Here is a 13,121-nt window from a genome sequence, read left to right on the forward strand (position 1 = left end):
ATACTGAGCGTTTTGTATCGTGGATTGAAGATGAACCTCTTTGACTTAGACCCGTGCTAATGGCAGATACTGTAGACATTGTTTGATGTTGATTTGGTCGTAACTGAGAGGCTATCCTCTTCCTTTGGTATCGAAGGTTTAATTACATAGGCCGGAGCTTACCAACCTATTTTTTTCTATTTTCATTCTTGTATTCAGCCCACCAGGTTCATGCTAGCCTTTAAAGAAGTTCAAAAAGTTTGTAATTAACTTGTCTCCACATACTGTATTGTACACAACACCTATATGCAACACAACATCTATATGCAACATGCAACTAGCTACCTACGTACAAGATTTATGTATGAAATTAAACCTAGATAGAGTCCGATCAGTTAAGAATCATGATAGCTTCCAAGCTTTACCCTGCTTCATACTGAATTGCTTGAGCCTCCCAAATATCATGACAAGAATGAGGACGAACTTTCCTTGGGTACTCCATCTTCCGGCAAACCCGTACCAAGCATCTACGCAAGCACTATCATGTTTCAATAGACGTTTACAACTGTAGCCGGTGGAGAATCCAACATTTCCGTATCCACTACACATAAAACGCAGTTCAGATTAAAGATAATGTTAAGTAGTGCTTGCTTTGTAATCTCATGTTCATTCATTATAAAACATCGTATTAAATCAATGGAATAACTATCTCATTTCAATGTTTAAAAATGCATGAAAATCATGTTATAAGTAATAGAGCACTGAAATATACCACATACCTATGTCAGAGATGGTGCGAGGTATCCATACTATTTTATATAAATAAGAAGACATGGTTGGTCATGTAAGAATATGAGCATGTGTATTGAGTATGGAGAATCGGTTATTGGTCTCAAATTTAGATAGAAAGGCTTGATGAGAATGGATTACGAATCCATATTATTCTAGGATTAAAAGAACAAGAAACTGAATTCATTATTATATAAGGAAACGATTTCAGTTTCCCATATAGATTTTAATAGGGAAATCCTTGTTGGTTTTGGCTAGGATTATGTTCTGTATGTAATGGCGTCTGCTCTCACAAATATTACACTCAATATTGAACTAAGGACTACTATTAATTTGAGCCTTTTGTTTTTGGAGAAGAGAAGATTTATTGTTTCTTTGTTACTGGTATTGATCATGGCATCTTTATCAACTGGAGCATCTGCAGGTATGTTCTCCGTCTGTTAAGGTTATGAATTATGGTTTGTGTTTTGATGGTTGTGATTCATATTACACGATCTTGGATTCTATGTTTGTTCTAATAGGTCAAAAATGTTCTCTTTCTAAATAGTATACACATAAACTTCTAGAATAAAATACAGATGTTATCATACTGTAAAGTTGAGCTGTTAATTATTGTTTTGGTTCTTGCATGAATGTATATGATCCGGATTAACAGTATATAGGACCATAAACATCTCAAATTATTATTCTGACAAAGAAGATTAGTTATAGTTGTTATGAAACCACCTTCTATACTTGTTAAGTGCAGAGAACTAAATATAGTTCAACATAAGTATATACCGAAAAGAAAAAAGAAAAAAAAAATAGAATTAGGTGTGTGCTTACCTAATTACTTCTATGGTGATGTTGAGCACATTAAAGTTGAGGGGGTCGTCCTTCATCTTATCTCTCTCTGTGATACAAACGAGAATGACGAACATTGCTATATAAGACAGTTGTGAGAATATTAGAGAATCCACCAAAGTCTTTATTGGATTTCGATTTCGACTTCCATTTGCTAAAGCAATCTCTTCACAGTCGCTAGTTGTTGGAAGAAATGTGGTATATGGTGGGAGATACCTGAATTGTATTAATAAAGTCGATTAAATTTACAGCCACAATTCATGTATTTGTGTGTGTGTGTGTGTGTGTGTGTATTCACAGAATCACAGCTACAATGCAGTTTGTGTATTACTTTAGAATAAATACTTGAAAGTTGGCTAAAATGGTCTTGCTTCAGTAGTATAAAATATTAAACACTTGGTGAGGGTTTTAGGGTTTGAGAACTGATGCGAAAGACCAATATTGTGATTATGTGGTGGAAAGGAAAAGAGGGGCATCAGGATCAGCTCCGCTCCCTATATGTTTGATTGACTTTATTCTTTAATCCTGAGAGAATGAGAAACCGCGACTTACATGTTTTAAATATATTTGAAGTAAATGAATAATCTTATATCATGTTAGAAGAAACCCCTCATAAACCAATTAAAGCAGCTGAATTCGCATAATAAAATTGGTCTATATAGAATTTACATTAAGAATGGAGAAAATAATATTTAATAAACAATTGATTGAATCATATTATTGCTAGCCCATTGTGAGGCTAAGCCCACCTCTCTCCTAACATTTGTTAAAAAAAAAACAATCATTTGACAACCAATTTAATCACATTATTATGCACGTGCAAAAGAAATTTTTTACAACCGGCATTACACGCCTCTTAAATGTTTTGAACGTGTTTAAAAATAGAGAAAATAATATTTAATAAACAACTGATTGAGTCACATGATTACTAGCTCATGTTTTGAACGTGTTTAAAAATAGAGAAAATAATATTTAATAAACAACTGATTAAGTCACATTATTGCTAGCTCACTGTGAAGCTAAGTCCACCCCCTCCCCTTTAGTGAAGATAATATCATTCGTTAAAAAAAAATCATTTGACAACTAATTTAATCACATTATTACCTGCATGCGAAATACCTTTTTTATAACCAACATTACACACCTCTTAAGATGTTTTGAACGTGTTTAAAAATAAAGAAATTGAATCACATTATTACTAGCCTATTATGAGGTACTAATTAAAAAAAAAAAACACACACAAAATACAAAAAATTAATTATTAAAAAAATACTGTTAAAATGACTTTGAAGTTTTTTGTCTTGGGGGCATTTTTATCCAATTATTTTTGTTGAAGCTTGGTAACACCAAAATCACTATTCACTTTTCCATTGGCCTTTGAAGCTTTTTATCTTGAGGGCATTTTTGTTCAATTATTTTTGTTAAAGCTTGGTGACATCAAAATCACTATTTACTTTTTCATTGGCTTTATATATAGAGATAATAGATAATTCTTTATTTACAAGCAGATCATCGAGTAAATTCCAGGATGATGATATCAAATTTGAAAAGAAAAGAAAAAACCCTACAATATTGACTCTGTGCAAGTGGTTTGAAAAAAGAAAAAAATTCGTCAGTACAAAATGCATACACAAGTGTGAAGTGTTATAAAATCAACTTTTGTACAAATAGATTTTTGAATATTCTTGGAAGATATATGAAGCATAAGAAGGGTATTATGTAGTCATTCAGTACTACAGTCTGGTGGTATTCCTCTTCATTTGAAAGTGAGAGGTCTTAGGTTCGAATCTCGTGGATGACGAATTCGATACCAAATTAGGTTACACATTGTGTAATTTAGCCGAATTCCCCATCCCTTTAGTGTAAAAATATCAATGTAGATGTAATAAAATAAAATAAAAAAGAAAAAAGAAAAAAGAAGGGTATTATGCATGAGACACGTAATTTCTCGATCTATATCCTCACCCTTATTCGTTTTTTAAGTTAATTTCAATCTACAGTAAATTAATATCTACTAATTCAGGGACTAGTAAAGGAAAACAACAAACCTATAACTAGCATGCTGTAATAACAGTCTAAATCATGACATTCATTGACCTAGGTGAAACATTAATGTAAATCACGATCGCTATGGTATCTATTTTGGTTGAAGTTTTGAGATACAAATTTTGCATGCGACTCTCGAGGCCTTGTGAGAAAATGGAGAAATTAATGAGAGAAAACAGTGACGAAGAAAGGAAAAAGAGGGGAATTGATAGATGAGGGTCGAAACATGTATGGAATGTTACGTAAAATGAAAACCTAAATGTAAACTAATCTGTCTCCCTTTATACTTCTTCCCTTACATTTAACAAAAACGAACACTAAAAACTAAAAGGGAAGGTGTTGCCCAACGAATCCTTAGAGGGAAATGACAGGTATTCAAAAATAAATTTTTTATAAATAATGTTAGAAAAATCATATTTATATCACAGTGTTCCAAGCACTCACATAATTATTGCAAGAATAAATAACAGTATCCCAGTTAGTTAAAAGTGAATAGAAAACGAGAAAAGTAAGAATCCTGATTCAAACAATAAAAAATGGCCAAATATTTTAGGGACAGAAAGAGACTCACATCATCACCACAAAGAGCACTAAGATTGCAGGAGAGAGAACAGAGAGATCAACAACGGATTCACCGCTATGTCTTGAATTCGTCACTTGAAAGATTGAGGCGACAAATTTCTCATACGCACTTAGACCATCCATGGCTTCTGATTTCCATTCCATGACACAAAATAGTATAAACTGAGCTACTATGAATCCCAAGACAGTAAGGGCCAGAAGAAAAGAGTGAAGACTAGACCGCAAATGACAGTAGCCCAATTCTTTATAATTCTTCAGTATGTAACTGAATTCTGCTCTCTTCGTGATTTTCTGCAAAAGCCAGATCAGAAACCGAAGGCACGACGGATACAATGTGTTCCCTATAAGGAGTTGAGGGAGAAGAAGCAGTAGAAGACCTGAGTTTTTCTTGAAAACGATCATGTTTTCATTTGTGGGAACATAACCACAATTTGCAAAGGTAGAAACAGTGGTGAAAATAGAAAATGTTTGGATTTCGATGCCTTTGCTTTGAAGTATTTGTCTTGCACTTGGTACAAGGGCTATGTACATGGAAACTAAAATAGAACCACCTATATGAACCACTAAAAGATATCCCAAAACTACATAACCCAAAATCCTAATGGACTTGTAGATATTATTTTTCTCATCATTTTCTAAATGTGAACGATCATTGACAAACCTCAACTCAAATTGCTCAAAAGACGTATTGTTATTAGAGTCTGGGGGATGGTGTCTGCTATTATCAACAACAACATCAACTCTGTTGTCGTCTTTGTGATTAAGAGATTTGGGAAAATTTTTGGACTTTGCGATTTGAAGTCCAAGCATGGAAGTGAAAACCTCCCCACCCAATAACATCAAAATGGTCAAAATAATTAGTTGGGTATTTGAAAAGACCTCCATTTCAACTGTTGACATGCTTGAGACTGTTGTGGCAGACACAGATGTGAAGAAGATATCATAATCATTGGGCCTGAAAGAAGTGTTGGTGCTTGTTCTTGGTTTTGTGACCCTCAAAGCCAAATAACCAAAAAGAGAGACCGTTAGGAAATAAAAAAGCTGGAAACAGAAAGGGTTTGAATGAAAGAGCAGGACACGGAATAGTGAACGCCTTAAAGCTATGCATGAATTGCTATAAAAGCTCTCTAGCTTTTTACCAAAAACTGCAAAGTTGTTCATCTCTTTCGTTTCACTTGAGAGAAAATGGCATGTCTATATTCCGAGTAGGATGGGGTTTATATAGTGGAGCACCAGGTCCCGTTCCGGTGATGATAGTGGGGTTTCCACCTGTGCATGATCAGTAAAGGCAAATAATTAGGTAGAGTGAAATGTGCTAATTGATCAGTCGTTGTATTTCACAAAATTTCACTTTATTTTCTATACTCTGATTTATCTCACTTTACCCCTTACATTCTTTGTCTCTCACATTATTATTCCACTAAACTCCATCACATCAACCATTTGCTTGTTGACGTGGCAAGTACATTCTTGTATTATTAAAAAAAAAAAAAAATATATAGAATCAAACTAAATAATGATAAAATTACAATTTAATTGTTATAAAAGAGCCCAATACTGTCAAACACCCTATCCACAACTCACCCCCCCCCCACCCCAACCCGGCGCCCCCCAGTGCTGCTCCGACAATCTCTAGTTCCCACTGTCATCACTATCAACTCGAATATGACCAACTACCTTGAAGTCAATAATGAGTTGATTAATAGTTTAGAGAGAGAGAGAGAGAGAGAGAGAGAGAGAGAATTATTGGAACTAAATTCGCACACTGTCATTGGCGATGGAGATGCATAAATTCGAGTAACTTGTGAAAGAAAAAACAATCATGAGTAAGCCTAAGATCTGGTGTGATTACTTATGGCGCACGCCAAACCCTAAATTGTAGGAACTCCAAAACATATCAAGATCTGGTAGATTCAATGCCTGATCATATCTCGTGTCTTGCAGAACAAGCATGATCATTGTAACAAAGTTGCTCAAACTTCTCCCATTGCTCCGGAACAGGGAGATGGTGGCACCGCTACTCCATCTGATCTAGCTCCACACAAAGTTATCAAGTCCATGACTAGACTTCTGAGGAAGCTGTATTCCAATCCACTTACTCCTGCCCTAGAAAATTATGATCCCATAATTGCTCATAACTATGTATCTGAAAGGCACTTACATTTCGGAGTAAGCTGGAATACATGTTGTTTGATCTTCTATATGGTTATCTGATTCTTTACAAAGTAGTGGTAACATTTTGGATTCAAACATGTGGTCTCAAAAGTCATGCCATTAAGAATGTAATTATAAAGTCTACTTTCATTGCGTGTGCATGAAAAATAAAAAATTACCTACGATACTCATTATTGATTTTAACCGTTAGATTCATTGATTGCAAGAGAATTCTATCTATGTTCAACGGCTAGATGGCTTCCTTTTACGCAATTTATTTAACCTTGGACATTTTTCCTTCATCTTTAAAAAAATCCCCAAATCATTCAGGGAAAAAAGGTTTCAACTTTCTTAACTCAATCATTAAAAAATCTCTCAAATCTTCTCCACCTTTTTCTAATGGCGTCTTCGAGTAGAACTTCAAAATTGCCTTCAAAATTTCCCAAGGTTTAGCCGTACAACCTTCCACTAACAAAGGTTTGCAGCCGAGAAGAAGGTCAGGCTTTCATTGAGAGTTATATGGACCATTTAAGCTAATGCAAGGTTTGGTAGGAACCAGCCTAAATGTTTATGTCTATCTTCCTGTTCCATCTGATCCCCAGCATCCCTACACCATAATTCATCCATGGTTATCAGACTTGGGCCTAAGGTTTCCTCCATCTAATCTCTTTAAATGTGTCTTAGTTAGCTATGGTATGGCTATTTGTGACTTATAGCGAGTCGCCTTCAAACATATTACGTGCTTCCAACTCCTCAATCAATGGTATAGAGTTGATCGACCTCGACCTTCAGGAGTTTAGGATGCTATTCAACATGTCGAAAAACTTTAATGGTCACTATTACTTCACACCTAAACCCAGCTTTATCCTAGGGCCATACATATCAGATATCCCCTTGTAGGATAAGGATTGGTTTAAAGATGTTTTGGAACATCAACGATGATTGGGAAAGAAACATCTATGGAGTTAGAGTTAGGAACACCTCCTCTCCTAATCTCCATCTCAACAATGACCTGGAGGATATAGGTGTATGTCAATCAAAGATGACCAACCAGGCAATGTGGATCCCTTTCGAACGTCATAATCGGAGCTAGCTGACTTTCCCAGTTTGATTCTCAGATCGCAAAAAGAGTACAGTTGTCAATCACTGCTCTAAGTTTCGCATTTCGTACACCGAATAGGTCAAAGTGATAGATTAATAAAGACACCTTCCTCTCTAAAACCAAAGTTTTTTCGACTCTAGCAAAGAAGAAACAAAAAGGGTCTAATAACATCTCTTCAACATTATTAGCTGCCCTTTCTTAACCATGGTTGTTAATAATGGATGTGGCGCCCAAGAATCCTGAAGATGAGGAAGAACTCCACTGATATGGAAAAAGACTTCTTGCTACTCCGATTACCACAAACCCTTAGACATCTACCTCACTGCCTTCCACTAGTGGGCCACAATCCCTTTGTCTTCTACTCCTAACACCACATCACTATACAAGCCCAAACTCAAGCCTTAGTCTTCATAACAGCAAATGAGTCCTCTACCACATCCGCATGAAAGTTCCGATCTTTGCATCTTTTTCATCCTCAGTCCCAATTCCTACTCCGCAAAGAAATTCACCTGAACCCGTTAAGGTGCCTTCTAGGGCTGACATTCCTCTGCTAACAGCTTTTACCAGACTTGGAAAGTGCAATCTCCACTTGTGATCAAACTTTTAATACAAAATTTGCTCATGCCCTCCTTGGTACCTTAATTGCTCTAGCGGACTATAAAGAGGCGAAGACATCATGATGCGGTATCATGCAAGTTGATATGATGTAGTTCTTCATCTTTCTCTTACAAAACGATTCCAATAATTTTTGCCTGTCCATTCCCTTACTTATGTTAACCAAGCCCATGTTTGGATGAAAGCAGCCCTCTTTTGCCAAGCGGAACAGATCCAGGATCATGAGCGGGCTTTTCTGCATGAATCAGAGGCTATGTTATAGCTAGAAAAATGGTTGCAAGCTCAAATGGTGAAGCTCAGTAGAATGCAGGTGGAGCAATAAGCCATGAAGGAAGCCCTCGTGAAGGAGATAGAGAGGTACATTGATGTTGCACTTTTGAGAAGATTAAGGTGAATGAAGACCAAGAAGATCTTGTGAAGGTGCCAAAGAGTTAAGACTAAAGCACCATGCCAAAGTTGAGACAGATCAAGCCTTGGCACGTCTTGAAGTTGAATTGGAGTGGGCGTTGTCTTTAGAGCAGAATGGTTGGGAGGTGGAATGGACTGGCCTCCAATTAGAAGTAGAAAATCTTTGCCAGGAGATTGAACGAAAAACAAAGCACTTGTGTCATAGGTCTCCAATAGCTGACAAGTAGCTTAAACAAGGATGGGCACCGCACAAACTATATGCAGTTTGATTTCATTCCTAGGATAGGTAAGTAGTCCTCTTCGAACCCAATCGCAATGTTGTCGTCTGCGTGAAGACAAGTCCATGGAGAACTCATCTCCTTACACCCCCATCATAGGCTTAGTATCAAAAGTGATACTTGGTGTAATGTTTACATCATATCATTTTTTTTCTTAACACTACACCAATGATTTGATTCTCCATCCCGGAGATATGTAGGCAATCTTTTTTAGATTCAATCACACCCATTTATCAAACTAATTCTACTTTCTGTCATGAATAAAGAAATGTTATATGTCTTATATGTATGTTTTTTCTTTTCCTTGAGATGCAGTAAAGTAACTTACTCATTCCAAATAGGGTACAAACTTTGAAAACTTCGCACGAATGCAAGTTTAAAGAAGTTCAAAGTTACACTGTCAGATGAGCCTCTCTTAGCTCAATCCTTCTTGATCGACTAACAACTTGGCAGACTCAAACCATAATAAGTGCGATAATGATTGGGGGGTTACAAGTAAGTGCACATGGCGCCTCGCCAAATGTCCAATTCAGCATCTGGCCTTTGAATTTCGGAAAGTTTATACAACTAGCAAGGTTGTGGGTTATAACATTTAAACCTGGGCTCTACGCCATACGAGGAATAGTCAAAAGAGAAATTCGGAAATCATCTGAGAGTGGCTCTAAACTTCAACCCTAAGTACGACTACTTCTATCTGAACCAGCATACTAAGCCAAGTATGTTCTACGATATTGTATGTTAGCAAGTTCGAAAGGGCATCCAGACTAGGCAATCCCCAAGAGGAATTTTATTCCAACAGATCTTCGATACGCGAAAATTCTTTGGCTAAAACAACCAAGGTTGTTAGATCGAAAACGCTAAAGTCCAACACATAGGGTCTGACAAAAGGCACAAAGCAATCAACATCTGTTTACAGGATGTCTTCAGGTATGATTTAAAGCTCCTTAATCCAATAAGTGTAAAAGCAAAAGTTTTCTCATGGGTTTGATGTTTAATTCCTAGTACTGAAGTAAGGTAGTATTCCGGATATCACGATGAGAATACCCTATGAATACTAAGTTTGGGAAACAATGTTTCCTTGAATCAACATTGCCAAGAAGGGGTTTTTTGAGTTTTGTCCCGGGTCCACAAGCTTACTCATATCCCGCTCTGCCATTTATTTCTCATATAAAGTTTGTTTACTTTAGAGAAGTTTATCGGATTAAGATTCCCTTATGAAGCAAAGGAAGAACAAAGAAAAGTTCACACTACAACAAAAAGAGTTTGAAGTCAGAAAAGGGAAAGGCCCCATTCCTAGCCAAAAAGGCCTCAAAGCTATTTTTCTTCCACGACTCATTTCCCCTTAGATGTGCCAGAAGACTCTCCAAGCAAGTCAAAGGCCCGATCATCTTTGGGGATGAACTCTTCTTGCTCTACCTCTAAGTTTGAGGTCTTGTCTAACAAAAGTTGTGAATGAGCAAAGTCTGTACACATAATCTCTTCATAGATCTTGTAAATGTCCAAGCCTTAACATGATCTCACTGAGTGTAACTAGTGAGGTATCCAAGGTTATATGCTTCCTCGTGTTCCTCGTAAAGAAACTTCCCATACTTATCTTGAAGCGTCAACATTTTCGAGGTATGCCTATTAGTAAGTTGTTGAAGGTCACCTATACACTCGTTCTCCTTACGATCGACCTTTTGGCGAAGATACTCAAACCCCCCATTGAAGTGCTACTCACTCTGTCGCCCAAACGTTGTGCTTGGAAGCTAATGCACACTTTGATTCCACTTTCAAAATGGTTAAAGCCCGATCTGCTTCAACTCAAGTCTAACGTTTTAACCTCAACTTCTCTCTCACCTGTAGAAGGTCTTTTATAGTCCTTAGCCTTCAGCTCATTGGACATATCGACATCAATATACCGGAGTTTCTCTATTTTGTGGATGTCTTTCAAGGTTTGGTGGTTGGACCGTACGTTCTTGAGCTCCTCTAGTTGGAGAACATCTGCTGCTTTGTTAGCAATCTCACCTCAATTTCCAGACCACATGTTCGTTCAAGTTCCTAGATTCATCCCGCTTGCCAAAAAAGGTCAATCTTCGTCTACACGTTAGCTTGATATACACAAAAAAAAAAAAAAAGTATGAAAAAAGATAATCTTAACAGCACATGTAAGCAAAGAAGGAAATACAGAAATGAAAGTCACCTCGTAACGACTCTCATAACACCACATCAGGACAACTTCAAGAGACGCATAAACTTTTTTGGAGTTGGCATGGGTAATAATAGCTTCAAGGAGAGCACGAGCGAAGTTAGTATTTCAACGTCATTTGGCATCAATTAAAAGGCAATATGGTTAACCGAAGGCAAGATCACGAGAGGAGGACGCATTGTTCCTTCAAACCATGTTGGAACAACTGGCAAACGGATGTCAATTTGAGGAAATACAACTATGAGCATATGCGATGGAAGAACCAAAATAGAGACTGATATAGAAGAAGGAGACTCAGTTTTAAGCTCGAGCGATAACGGCATTGCCAGTCTTAAAGACATAAAAGTAGAAGCAGATGGTTTACTTACCAAAGATAATTGGGCAGACACCCTAGAAATTGGGGCAACAAGAGGAGTAGTACGCCTCTTTCTCCGAAGATGGGTCTTTTCCTCCTCCCCAAGACCTTTGGACACGGCACCCTTTATGGAGAAACGACTAATGATTGTTGCTAAACCAAATTCGCGCAAGGGGGGAGGGGGGTGTGCCAACCAAAAGCTCTCCAACGGTCAATTCAGTGAATGATTTAAAACTCAAGCAGTAGGCAAGAGAATTTAAGTGTTTAGATTGCGTTACCACAGATAAACCCTAGATGGGTAGTATTTATACTGTGGGGACCTTTTTAGGATAAAATCGTCATTCTAACTTAGGAGAATCCTAAAGGATATCTAGAAGTAGATATTGCAACCTCTTATAAGTTATGATTACTTGCGATGCACACCAATTCCTAGACTATAAGAACTCCAAGACTTATATGATCTGGTTGTGTTCGTATCTAGATCAGATCATGTGTGTTACAGAGCAAACACGGTCATCCAGTGAAGTCGTTAGGACTTCGCCTATTGCCCCAAAGTAGAGTGATTGTGGCACCACTACTCTATCTGATACAACTTTACCCGAAGCTGGTGAGTCCATGACCGAACGTATGAGGTAACTTATTCGTATCATTATTACTCTAGCCCTAGAAAATCATGGTCCTACAATTACCCCTATCTATCCATCTGAAGGGCAACCTGTTTCCTTTAAGGATGAATTATTATCCAAAAACCATGCCTTTCGAAGTAAGTTGGAATACATACCATTTAGTCTTTAAATTCTTGTGAAAGGTATAACCCTTGGAATTAAGGTGGAGGTGTTTCAAATCTAGTCGTGCAGTCTGTGGTATCATGCCAAAAAGTTTGCAATGATAAGATACTACACTTTGTGGCATGTGCACAAGGAGCAAGAAATTTTCTCCGATATGCTTCATTAATTTCAACCGCTAGATTGAAAGATCTGCAAACGAGTCAGCCTGAATTCAACGGTTAGATGACTCTGTCTTTTGATGCATATATATCCTCGGATCTTTCCCCTTTTACTTTACCAAATTCTTCAAATCATCCCTTGTCAAAAATGCTCCAATTCTTTTGTCATACCGTTTTCAAAATCTTGTCTTTTCTTGAAGCTCTTCGCATGGCATCCTCAAACAAGAAATCAAAGTCAACTAAGGTTTCTCCTTATAACCTTCCTTTGATGAAAGTCCATAACCAATAAGAGGGTGGAAACATTAGTTAAAACCAAATTTGTGCACCACCGTGAACGGTGGTCGAGCACAAATTTGAGCAGCTTGCAAACCAGTAAAATAACCATGAACAAGCCTTAGGGTTGGGAAGGGTGTGCTAACCAAAGGCTCTCCTACGGTCAAGTTAGTGAATGATTTTAGACTCAAGCAGTGGGTAATAGGATTTAAGTGTGACCAAGAAATGAGCTAACCTAGCTTATTTCTTTCGGAACCTGCTTTTCTTCAGGGCTCATGTAGCCTATGCTAGATTAATCGTATTCTAGTTAGGAGCAATGAACCTATTTGAAGTGGACTGAAAAATCCAAAATTTTGTTTTTTAATAGAATCAATTGAAAAAAAGGTATATCACATTACATAGGTGAACCCAAGATAGGTGTATTTATACTGTAAGGGGAGAGACCTTTTTAGGATAGAATCCTCGTTCTAAGCCAGGAGAATTCTAAAAGATATCAAGAAGTAGATATTGCATCCTCTTAGGAATTATGATCACTTGCGGTCCACGCCAATTCCTAGACTGTA

The 13,121-nt window shown here is 37.2% G+C and overlaps 1 protein-coding gene across 1 annotated transcript; it reads right to left on the reverse strand.

The window, feature by feature from the left end:
• Window positions 1–381: 381 nt before the first annotated feature.
• On the reverse strand, window positions 382–10,681 carry LOC137732803 (sodium transporter HKT1). The gene is made up of 4 exons (XM_068472070.1): window positions 10,636–10,681; window positions 4,229–5,402; window positions 1,594–1,827; window positions 382–580 (listed from the first exon to the last, which is right to left on the reverse strand). The coding sequence occupies exons 1-4, from the start codon at window positions 10,679–10,681 to the stop codon at window positions 382–384; spliced, it is 1,653 nt and encodes a 550-aa protein (XP_068328171.1).
• Between the last annotated feature and the right edge of the window lie 2,440 nt (window positions 10,682–13,121).

Source organism: Pyrus communis, chromosome 4 (genome assembly GCF_963583255.1).
Source record: "Pyrus communis chromosome 4, drPyrComm1.1, whole genome shotgun sequence".
In the NCBI taxonomy this organism is placed as follows: Eukaryota; Viridiplantae; Streptophyta; class Magnoliopsida; order Rosales; family Rosaceae; genus Pyrus; species Pyrus communis.

Excerpts from the sequence above, each read along its gene's own strand:
- LOC137732803 (XM_068472070.1), bottom strand. The coding sequence starts at position 10,681 with ATGTCCAATGAGCTGAAGGCTAAGGACTATAAAAGACCTTCTACAG. Across the intron at positions 5,403-10,635 it reads CTATAAAAGACCTTCTACAG|AGATGAACAACTTTGCAGTT; the intron begins GTGAGAGAGAAG and ends GTGAAACGAAAG. Across the intron at positions 581-1,593 it reads ATCACCATAGAAGTAATTAG|TGGATACGGAAATGTTGGAT; the intron begins GTAAGCACACAC and ends TTTTATGTGTAG.